Source organism: Mycetomoellerius zeteki, unplaced genomic scaffold (genome assembly GCF_001594055.1).
Source record: "Mycetomoellerius zeteki isolate Tzet28-1 unplaced genomic scaffold, Tzet1.0 scaffold104, whole genome shotgun sequence".
Classification (NCBI taxonomy): Eukaryota; Metazoa; Arthropoda; class Insecta; order Hymenoptera; family Formicidae; genus Mycetomoellerius; species Mycetomoellerius zeteki.
Window position 1 is genome coordinate 307136 of NW_017255954.1, and position 12951 is coordinate 320086.

At 35.8% G+C, this 12951-nt stretch overlaps 1 protein-coding gene across 1 annotated transcript in view; it reads right to left on the reverse strand.

Annotated features, from left to right (window-relative positions):
• The window catches only part of cno (adherens junction formation factor afadin), a 49455-nt gene extending 48955 nt beyond the window's left edge, over positions 1-500 (reverse strand). The window contains exon 1 of the mRNA XM_018445448.1: positions 425-500. Within this exon, the coding sequence (XP_018300950.1) occupies positions 425-441 (17 nt within the window). The 5' untranslated portion in view covers positions 442-500. The remainder of the gene's footprint in view (positions 1-424) is intronic.
• Positions 501-12951: the final 12451 nt, after the last annotated feature.

The window sequence follows — 12951 nt, forward strand, 5'->3', positions numbered from 1 at the left end:
CAGGGTGTTTCAAAATTCGCATCCGCGAAGTACAAGATGTGATACTTTATACTGAAACAAACTTTTTCCTTTAACAAAATTGCGTCTGATAAATAATTTTTGCGCTTATTTGTTGACTTCAACCTGCTCCCCTACAAAAACTACTTATCGGACGCAATTTTACTAAAAGAAAAAGTCGTTTTTTGTGCTAAAACGAACAATTTTTTCCTGTAGTAAAATTACATTCGATAAATAATTTTTGCGTTTATTCGTATAACCTACTCTCCTGCAAGAATTAGTTGTCAGACGCAATTTTGCAAAAGGAAAAAGTTTCTTTTAGCATAAAGTATCACGTCTTGTATTTCGCGGGCGCGAATTTTGAAACATCCTGTACATTTATATAATGTGCAATAAAATACGATATTCTACTATGTTTGATACTCACTCTTCAGACACCGTCATTCTTTCAGCCTAGAAGAGACACTGTTGCATCAAAGGACACGTCGTCGATTTGCAAAGTCAATTCGTCATATTTTTTTCATTAGGAGCGAAATGCATGACTCGTAAAAACAATCTCTTCTCTCATCAAAAATTAAAAAAAAATTTATATTTTCTCCGGATCGATTATAATCGTAGAATTTACATCACTGAATAAACCAAATCGGTGATACTGTACTTGAAAAAACGACTTTTTGATGATGATGTTTCCAAAATGTGTGTGTGTGTGTGTGTGTGTGTGTGTGTGTGTGTGCGCGCGTGTGCGTGCGTGTGTGTGTGTGTGTGTGTGAGCGCGCGCGCGCGCGCATGTGTGTGATTGCGAATATTTTTAAAAGTTCCTGTTACATCGAGAATATCTTTTACCGACTCAAAGTCGACAATGTTTCTCGAAAGGAAGACAATGGAGAAGCATACTCGAGTATCGTCAACAAAGAATGTTCTTCTCGATAACGGAAATCTCTCTGATGTAGAGACGCAATCGTCCCTTTTCGGCATTCATCGGGTTGCATGCCTGCAGTTTTTGCTTTTTCCAATAGTGAATTATAACAATCTTCTTCAATAACGAATCACGATAAAAAATTATGATAAAAATTCTTTAAAGCATAGGAAGGCTTTCCTCAATATATCTCGTAGAATTATCGCGCGAAAAACCTCCGTAGAGAAAGAATTCCTGTTTCGAAAGTTGCTTTCCAGTGAATTCCGACTCGCGATTCTTCTTCCTTACTTGTTTACTAATTTTATGAGAAACTCCGAGCGAGGTACCCAAATATTTTCCTCCCCCTTTACGATTTTCACTTTCATCATGGATGAAACACAGTTTCCCTTGTGCGCCTCTTCTCGTCCTTCCGCTCCACAAAAAAGAGGTGCGGAAGAGATCCGCGTACTTTTTTTTTTCGACGATACGATGCACCACCGATATATGTATGCACGCAGTGCGTCGCACACTCGCACCTGCCACACCCAATAACGTTCGTTGGAATTCCACGCGTGACGCGACCACCACGCGCTCGTGCGTACGGCAAAGCGACTGACAAGTCGACGAGGCGACTCCATCGGGCCCAGAGAATGGAAAGAAGAAAGGAAGGGGAGAGGGAGACACCTTCCCTCACCATGGCCTTCCCGGCTAAAGTCCCACTGGCCGTTAGGGCCGTTTGGTGATCCTCGTGATGCCATCGCAAAGGTAAAATGAAGACAAGAAGGTAAGATGAAGGTAATAGTGAATTCGATTACTCTCACTACACTGGATCAATGCATATTAAAAGCTGCTCTATATAAAATATCTCAATGCAGTGATACAATATAATCAACTTTGACAATGAAATGATACACATATATTTTGTTAAATAACGTGATATGGTCGTGAATTGGTCTGTTTTCTGTTCCTGCATTAGACTGCACTAGAACTCTCTTTCTCACTTTCGATAAATATCAAACATACATCTATCTCACTTTAAGTTCCAAAAGTGTACATTAGTTCAGCCACAGAAAACAGACCTAATATCATTAGTAGATAGTTAATCGTTTAAAATATTTATATACTTTTACATTTAACTTTGCTAATGTTATGTAAAGCAGTTTTTAGTATCCACTGATCTAGTGTAGTGCAAGTGACCGAATTCGCTACAAGACAAAAGTAAGACGAAGGTAAAACGAAAGTAAAACCAAGTAATACGAAGGTAAGACAAACGTAAAGCAAAGATAAAATGATGGTGAAACAAAGGTAAGAGGAAGATGAAACGAAGGTAAAGCGAAAGTAAGGCGAGGGTTGAAACGAGAGTTTATAAGACACACGAGAGGATAAGATGGTTGGAGGTCCTTTTCTTTTCCGGTTACACCCGCTGGGCCAGACGATTAATCATCGCCGGCGAATCGTTAAAGCGCAAGTCACCAATTTTCTTTGGATCTGCCGGACATACTGGTCCTGCCCCGCTCGAGGTCGCGTTCCAGGCTGTGTCGTTCTGTTTCGTGTCGTCCCACTTCGTTTCCCTTTGCTGCGTTACGCGTCGCGAATTTCAACGTCATGTATTACATCGAATTTCTCTAGATACGCACGTAATGGTAATAGCAGCAGCAGTAGTAGTAGCAGTAGTAGTAGTAGTAATAATAGTAGTAATAGCAGTAATACGCTTTTCTACCTGCTCACCCCCCTCCCTTCCAATTCTCCTCCTTTCATTTCTCACTCTCCCCTCTCCGATCTTAACCGTACGCACGTATACACGTGACGTATACCGTTTCAGTGGTTCCCAAATCTTTAAGTCATATCGCATGTGTGTGTATGTAGATGAGTTTGTACGGAGTGTCGAAAGATAAACGCATTCACTTTACTAAAAATGTGTATCTCACACATATACCCTGAAAGGCGCCTTCCTCGAGTGATAAAAATTGTTTGAAAAATTAACAAATGATTTATATCACCGGAACTCTTCGAAAAACGTTAGGATACATTCAGAACTATACGAAAAGTACCATAAAACTAACAGAACTCTTTGAAATCAGACAGCGTCTCATCTTCGTTCCTTCTAAAGACTATCTCTTTTAGGGAAAAAAATTGTTTAAAAATCAAAATAACAATGTTAAGTCAGAACTTTTTGTAGAACTAGGTATCTTTTTAAATCCTATAAGAAACTATGGCTGGAAACTTTTTTAGACGGAGTTGGCCCTGTGTGAACCTGGCATCTCATTTTGAATTTTTCTCGACTTTAGTGGCCGGAACTATTTATTTATCCTATATAAAACTATAGAACTATTGAAAATAAACTCAGGACTCTCAATATTTAATGAGTTTCCACCAAGTGAGACGCTAGCTTCACACACACGAATCATATTAATCTTTTATACAAATGATACATATCATTAGGTTTAGTTTATTTTGTGACATAATGATTTCTATGTAATAATTTTTGAAAGGGAATAAAACTATTATAACTTGAGTTGTGGAATAAAGAGACCATCGATGAAAATATTATTTAAAAAATGGGATTTAACTTGGCGCCAATTGTTGATATCAAAGGACCGATTTCATATGTATACACTTAAAATACAATCCAAATGATACTATCTTTCATTGTATAAAAATGAAAGATAGTATCACTTGGATTGTATTCTTTACTTAATTTGATATGGTTGGTATGGGATTTAACTTGGCGTCGGTTGCTGATATCAAATCTTTTACATGAATGATACATGTCATTAGAGTTAAGTAAATGACAAAGATAGTATCACGTAGGTTTTACTTTTTAATTTAATAGAATTTAGCTTGATTAGTTAATACTGTAGCATTTGAGTTTAATTTTTCATATTTAGTACATTAGTTTTTTTTCGAGGAGTAATTTTTGACAGTGAATTAAAGCTGTCATTACTTGGTAATAAAAATGAAAATACTAACACTATAATTTAGGGCTAATTATGTGCTCGTAATACAGAGTATTTCATAATTATATGTCAATACTTTAGGAGGTAAATCTATATAACACTAAAATAAGTAAAAACCGTCATATATGGACATATGTCCTACATACCTTAGTTTTCAAGTTATGGATGATTAAGAAAGTGTTCGAAATGTTCGCCTTGTGCGTCAACACACGTTACTGCATGCCTTAACATTGAGTTCCGCACGCGTTCAAAAATACGAGCAATTAATTAGAACATAAAGAGCACTAAATCCTCCGCGTACGTCTTATGTGATTTTTATTATACTCATGTTGGCATTCTAGCTTAATAGATATAGATCTAACGCCGCTGGATATACTTTCTACCTATTCATACTTTCTATAAACATTATCGCCGTTCTAGTGGAAGTGCTGACCGCTCGATTATACTAGTATTTCAATTCACACAGTTGCAGGTTTCGCGTGATGCGTAATGTATTTCTTGCGCCGATTTCGGTTTTCACAGATTTTTTCTACAGCACTGCGAAGGAAGCCGTAGGAAAGGAGCATGAAGGTCGCGGGTACGTTACGTTGCGTCGCGTTGCATTGTCATTACGTAAGAATACCTCCAAGTGCCCTAAATCTGTGACGCAGCTTCGCTGTATGAACAATTAAACCCAAGATTTTTCCATATATCTGCATCAACACTTTTTGACAAAGCTATTGATATCGATAACGAAAATAGAAAAGAGATCTCATACGCCAATTCTATCTAACAACAAATCCCTGCGAAGCTGGCCCCCCATTTTAAAAAAATTCAATTTTTTTTTAGAGTTCTGTATAGATTTTCGATAGTTCCACAATTCCTGATAGTTTTAAGAAATAATTCCGGTCATTAAAGGCACGAAAATGCGATTTAAAGACACGGGGGGCTAACTTCACGCAGCTCCCCATTTTTGAAAAAAATCATTTTTCATTAGAGTTCTGGATAGATTTCGAATAGAATTCCAGAGTTCTTAACGTATTTTAGAGATAGTTCTGTTCAAGAAAATAAAAAAAATGTGATTGAATATACAAAATAGGTCCAACAAATAGGTATAACTTTAATATTAGTTTAATCCAATTTTCTCATTAAGATTTTTTATTGAACTCCGCGGGAACTACCCAGAACTCTCGACAAAACTATCAGGACCCTTCAAAAAATTTTTTGTACTTTAGAATTAGGGTGCGTTCCGAGTTGCATATAAAGTTGCGCATGATGTATCGTTTTATCCTTCTTTATTATTTGGAGAACAACAAGGATAAATAATGCATCATGCACTTTATGCGTAACTCGGAATGCACTCTTAGAAAATCAACACCTATAATCGCTCGTAACTTTTTCAATTTTAATTCTATGAACTTTTGTCATTACGATTTTCAATAGAACTCCGCGGAAACTACCCAGAACTCTCAACAGAACTATCAAGAGTCTTTAAAAAATTTTTGTACTTTAAAATTAGAAAATCTGCATTTACAAAATATTTTTTAAAGAGTAATGATAGTTCTGTTGAGAGTTCTGAGTAGCCTCCGTGGAGTTCTATCGAAAATCCTAATGATAAAAATCTGTAGAATTAAAAGTGAAAAAATTACGAGCAATTATAGGTGTCGATTTTCTAATTTTAAAGTACAAAAAATTTTTTGACGAGTCTTGATAGTTCTATCGAGAGTTCTAGGTAACCCCATGGAGTTCTATCAAAAATCTTAATGAGAAAATTGGATTAAACTAATATTTTTAAAATTATGTCTATTTGCTGGATACCTATTTTAGATATTCAATCACATTTTTTTACTTTCTCGAATAGAACTATTTCTAAAATACGTCAAGAACTCTGGAATTTATTCGAAATCCAGAATTCTAAAAAAAATTGATTTTTTTAAAAAGGAGAGACCAGCTTCACATGGGTTAACGATAAAGTCTTTCTAACCACAAGACGATTTTAAACCTTTCCAAAACAATTTCGAATTGTTTACATCTTCGTGACGATTCAGCTAATTTACTTTTGTTACTAACAAGGGAAGTTTCACAACTGTCCGGAACCGATTTGATTCTCCATGAAATATGTTGTTAAACACGAAAATCTAAGAGACACCTGTTTCACCCCTTAAACATGAGTTAGAGCACATATAAAAAAATACGTGTCTCTCTTAGATTTTCGTGTTAATAAATAGACTTCCCTTGTTAGTAAATTAAGAATAAATTAAGGATAGCTTAATAAACTAAAGCCGTTTCATCAAGAAACCAAAGGTAAATTATAATAATTAAAAATTACGCGATTAAATATTTTAGCGAATAAATCACTGATAAAAAATTCATGTAAAAATATAAACGAAAATTAATACACATGACGGTGGTATGAGATTCAAAATTGAGGGTTATATTAAAGCTACATTATTAAGTTAAAAATAAACCGCAAATTAAAAAAAACTGAAGGTAAAGTAAAATAATTAAAAAATTACGCGATTAAAGTATTTTAGCGATATGTGTGTACACACGCACATATTAAACGTTGAAGGCTACCGCAAAGAGCGAGTGAAAGGCGCTAATAATAATCGGCGCGGCGCGCGGTGTTCGAAGGGCCGTTTAAAAAGTTGGCATATGTACATGCACTACTGTCGTTGTACTACCACTCACTCGCGTGGGAGCGAGTATTTAAAGCGCGGTGGAATTACACTGCTATTTTATTTCAGCATAATATAACAGAACTTCGTGCGATGGGGAGGTCAACATACGTCTCTATTTCTTCGACGCTTTTTGTATTTATGACGACGTTGTTATGTATATCCACGTCTCTCTCTCTCTCTCTCTCTCTCCTCTCCATGTGTTTGATCAATCGCCTCCTGTTCCCGCCCGCTTGCAATATTCTTCGGTGAAATTTTTTTCCTTTTCGTATCACACACTGACCCGGCCGGCGTAAAAGCGGATCAAGATGATGAATTCGGTCACTCGCACTGGATTAGTCGCACATTAAAGGTAGATTTATATATAAAGTATCTAAAGCCCCTATTATTTTGAACTCTTAACGACACTGGCTACGTTCGGAAACGCTCGGATGCCTCTGATGCCTTGGATTAATCATCTTATCCTTGTTTAACATTAATATCACATTGTCGTTCGACATCGACAAAAATCTATTTTATATGGCTAAACTCCTAAGAACAAGTCATTTTGATATCAAAATGATATCAAGATGATTCCAAAATGATCATTAAAAGTCATTTTTCAAACATTTTTTATTTATTTTAATGTCATTTTGACTTGTTGTCATCGTGACTTGTTGTTCTGCTTGAGCTAGAACACTTTTGGAACTTGAAGTGAATAGGTATATGTTTGATGTTTGGCGAAAGCAAGAAACAGAGTTCTCGTTCAAGAGTCTAGTACAAGAATAAAAAACAGATCTATAGTTGTTGCGCAGGTTTTTTCACACACGGTAAAAAAGTTGCGCAACGACAATGACTATGTTTACAATATATTTACACCGTTATTTACAATAAAGTTATAACATCGATGTTATAACTTTAGCGTAAATTGAACCGTGTAAACGTAATCAATACAATGATATCGACACTACCGTTAAAAGTTACGTTAGTATATAGGAGCCTAATGAAATGGTACATAACATAATCAACCAGGGTTGGCATTATTTTACCCATCCCACAAAAACCCAGGTTTTTTTTAATTTTATTGAAATTGTATAAGAAAAATAAATTTTTTAATCGGAAATACATAAAAGAAACATATTTATAAATATTTAATTATATATGTATACTGAACTAACTGAACTGATATAATTTTAACATATCATACCAATTTTAATATATATACATATATAAAATATTTATATTACATATACTTATATATAATACTTTATAATATTTAAAATTGTAATATAATTTTATTTAATATATCATATTTAATTTTAATGCATATTTGGTTTTACAGTTCTCTTTCCGTGAATTTACTTGAAATTGAAACTAAATTACATTTAAATGTCTATAAAATATAATTATTATATAATATACATTCACCACTTTTGAACTGATTTTTTTATTTTACACGAATGCTTTTTATGATTTTATATATATGTAATTTTATATATGTAATATTATCATCGTTTCTTTCTTTATCTTCTCCATAGAAGTGTTTTTTTTTTTTATATTTGAAAAATTCATTATAATATTATACTTTTACAAAATTCTTTTATAATTAATTTTATTTAAATATGTAATTAAATAATGATAAATACAAAGTAAACTAAATATTACGTGAAAAATATCAAATAATCAATTTTATCAAAAAAATCCTAAAAACCCAAAAAACCCCCCCAAAAAACCTATAATATTAATATATATATAAAACCTCTAAAATATAGCCCCCCAGTGGGCTGAGCATTTTTAAAAAAAGCCCGGGTTTTTTTTCCAACCCTGTAATCAACTTTGATAATGAAATGATGCATGTAAATTCAGTTAAATAATACGACAATATCATTATTTAAACATTTAAAATATTAATAAACGATTTATTAAGATCGTATGTGTGAGTATACAACAAGTAAGAGTTCAATGCCTATTACGGTCGAAGCTGTATCTTAGATACTTTTTAAATAATTTCTATGTGAATTTATGTACTAAATATGTAGTCATTTGAACTACGCATCAAAATGATTTTCCGGACTTAAATTATAAATGCAATTAAACTACTATAGTAATATCACAAATTAAATTGATCAGCAATTTAATAATTTGATGCTCAATCTGGCATCCTATTAGAAAGATGTTAATGTATTGAAAAAAAAAACTAAATAAATTTAAAATATTTGTATGTTTTTACATTTTTTACAGGTGTGCTACTTTTGTTTAGCAGCTTTTAATGCGCTGCTGATCTAGTCTAAATGAAAGTAACTTTAACAGAAATTCGCTATAAATGCAGTGGCATAATATAATCAACTTTGACAATGAAGTAATGCGGTATTTCTTTACATTAGGAGACACCACTTTGATGATCTTGACATATGTTATAGGGTTCTGATCAACTTTTTCTTATAAATTAATTGGCGATCTCATATAGTTTTCCAGGGTACAGAATATAGGCCCAGATATATTTACATAAAACTCAGGTAAACTTTTACATTAGGGGATGCCTCTTCGATAATCTTGACCTTGACATATGTTGTCAAGGTCGTGATTCTAAGTGATTTTGAAAGATTTAATTTTTAGATGGTGGTCACTGTTCGTTTAAAAATTATTAACAAATAAAGGAGGATGTTAAAAAGAGGCCGATTTTTGCCCACTAAGTGTAAGTAAAAAGAATAGCGATTTTTAAAGATTTTATAAATATATCATGTTTATTACGCTTATCATATTATGCTTAATTTTCAAGGTGTTCCCTATCGATCCCGAACTTTTTATTAACATTATTGTATTCAGGAGGTCAAAATCTATAAAAAAAACGTTATTCCTTTTACTTACACCTTTGTGGACAAAAATCGGCCCCTTTTTAACGTCCTCTTTTAAAAAACAATGTCTTATTTCTGCTATATTTTGACGGGCATACGGTCGACTATCCACGTAAAGCGAGTTCCACTCAACCTCTCCCTCTGCCTCGGGGCATACGACTTTCCAAACGAAGCGACTTCAACCCCTCCTCCCCATCTGCTTAGGGGCATATGACTTTTCACGCGAAACAAGATCCACCCCCTCCCACCCTATCCAGGGACATAAGACTTTCCATGGGAAGTGAGGTCCACCCTACTTCTCCCTTGTTTAGGGGCGATCGACTTTCCACGCGAAGCAAAGTCCAACCCACTGACTTTTTCCTAGACAAGGAGGGAGGTGAAATGGACCTTGCTTCACATGGAAAGTCAAACACCCCTAAACGGGGGAATGTGGGGTGGACCTCGTTTCGCATGGAAAATCATATGTCCCCAGGCAGAAGGAGAGATGAGGTGGACCTCTCTGTATATGGTAGAAATAAGACATTATTTTTTAAACTTTATTTGATAATAATTTTTGAACGAACAGTGACCGTCACTTAAAACTTTTTGAAGGTCACTTATGTACACTATCCATCATATAGGTGTTATATACAGAAAATAATACAATTTTGAAAATGAGTTTTATGTAAATATATCTCGAAAACTATATTAGACTGATAATTAATTTATAAGATAGTTGATCAGTACCCTTACCTCTATAACATATGTCAAGGTCATCAAAGAGGTGTCCCCTAATGTAAAGAAATACCAATGATGTATATAAATTCTGTTAAATAATGTGACAATATAATTTTTAAGAATTTAATTGTTTATAATATTTGTATGCTTTTATATTTAAAAGTTCTATTTTCATGTCTAGCAGCTTTTAGTATGCGCTAATCTACTGTAATGCAAGAGACTGAATTTGCTACTAATTTTCCAATTAGCTCTGCTAATTCGTAGTAATTCATATAATTCGTAGTAATTTAATTAAGTCGTTTGTTTTCAGCGCAATCTATAGCTTTCCTATGTGTGTATATATATATATATATATATATACACACAAGACAAAAATTCTAAGTTGCTTTTTTTTTCGAAATTTTCGAGCAGCACTGAACTAAACGAGGTATCGTGGCTCACGTTACCTTAGGCCCAGTTCCACAACTCACGGTTAACTCTTAACCGAGGTTCAACTTATTCATTGTCTCTTTCTAATTTTAAAATTGAAAAGAGATGAGAAACAAGTTGAACCTCGGTTAAGAGTTAATCGTGAGTTGTGGAACTGGGCCTTAGTCACGCAACCGCGAGATCTGTTTGCGAAAATCTTTCCGATTCGCGCAATTTGAGTTGCCGTAAAGCAAACAACCTACGGTCACCTGCCAATGGAAAAATTTTAGATAACTCAGATAAGTCAGCGTGATATCGCTATCCGCGCGACGCGCGATTCGAGGCGAGTTCGCGCTATCGCCGATATCGCGAAGCGGAGCGATATCAACAGGTCCGTCAATGCGTCGCGTCGCACTGTGTCGTGTCACCGACACCGCGACACGTCGCGCGTCGCATCGTGTATATTGTGTCCACAGCACGATGGACCACGATGGATCAAAGCAAGAACGCGATCATCGTCGTTGATCGGCGTCGTCGCGTCTTACCATGCGCGCATGGTGTACGTATTTGTATTTACCTGTCGGATCTGGGAGACGAAGATGCGGTTTCCCCGAGATTTCGTCTTGAAAATTCCGCTACTGCCGCTGGCACACCACTGTATGTACCGGCGATCACGGCACCACTCGGTACCACCTCCTCACCAATACGCGTCGAAAACTTCGCGCGACTCCGTCGCCGCTTTTACGTCCGCTCGTCGTACTCCTGATCGAGCCGTACTCGTCGATTCGCTGTACCGAGCGCACGCTTGGTGTGCATATCCAGGCACATTCGATGCTAGGAGAAGCGACCGAACCGTTCTTGAACTTGAACGCGGGCTGCGAACGAAACAGACGCGATAGAATGCGAGTATTGTGGAACGCCAAGGTAAAATCCCAAACCTTCGTTTTTGCCACATGCGTCACATGGGTCGTGATGCGTCGCTTCGCGGTACTGGGAGCTGGCTGGGAGCCACCGGAGCCACAGGAACTGAAAGCTAAGAGAGAAAAATCGTGTCGTAGCACTCGTAGCATTCGTTACTCCTCGCTCGTCGCATTACTCACGTCTCACAGTCACAGTCACAACTCACAGCGCGAACCACCGAAGTGCACCGAATTACCGAAGTGACGTTTGTGTCGGACGTGATCAGGGGCTCTATTCTTGAAAAGTATCGCGTACGTAAAACTAGGGAAATACTATAGCACATGTTACGTGCACTATAGTATTTCCCTAGTTTGTCGTATGCGATTCTTTTCAAGAATAGAGCCCCAGACCATCGGACGTGCTAGTCGAACCGTCGGAATAGAGTCCCTAGAACTAAAGGTTTGTTCGCGTCGCAAGCAGTGTTGCCAGTTGTGCCGGGTTTCCCCTCCAATGGTTAACCCGCGAACTGGCACGCGCTCACACATGTATTTATATACACACACACATATATATATATATATACACGCATACTACTATATTGCTACGTTATAAACCTCTTTTTGGAAGTGGAGGGGAGGATGTGCGAAGACAGCGAGCTAGGGAATATCGGATCTCTCACTTCCACGGTATACTCATGGTGTAATAAAGAAGGGGTATGCTGTTGCGCAAGAAGATGATTAACCAATGAGGATGGTGGAACAAGTGACCGGCCATAATAATATATATCAGTAAATCAGCGTTTCTTCTGAAAATATGGTATAATTTAAATAAGGAAATGACAATTAATGACTTTATTTTGTTGAGCACTACTATTGTGACTTTTTATTATTAATTATTATTAATAATAATTTAATAATAATTATTATAAGTCCCTTTTAGTTAATAATAATATTATTAAATTATTTATATATATGAAAAGGGTAAAGATAAATAAATTAATCAAATGCTTTATCAGAATTTATTAGAAAAAAACAAATAAATTGTAATACATGTAGTACCTTATAGATACATGTAATATATGTAATATTGGCTGCGTTCAGCAGACTCAACAGTTTTGCAACCGTTTTATGATTGTCTGCTGAGATAGGACCATTCTTCTAGATCTAAAAGTATGATCCAATTAGCGCGAAGGAAACTTACAACAGTTGCAAAACAAACGTTCTGCTGAACGCAGCCATTGCTTCTATATTGTTAACGCCAATTAAAAGCTGGCGAAAACACCACGGTGCAAACGAATATCTACCTCTCACTTAGATAGTGTACAGCGCATGCGCATCACACTCGAGTACGTACACCTATGGTGTAATAAAGAAGAGGTGTGCCCGTGAAGTACACCATATTTTGACGCGTTCTGCGCATATATGGCGTTGGAGCGAGTCGCCTTCCATATTGGAAAATCATAGCAAAGAAAATAAAGAGACTGACGTATCACTTGTAATACGTTTTTGTAAAAAAATGGTGGCATGCAGCGTTAAGGGGTGTAAAAATTGCAGTGAAAATGCGAAAGTAAAAAAATTAAGTTTTTT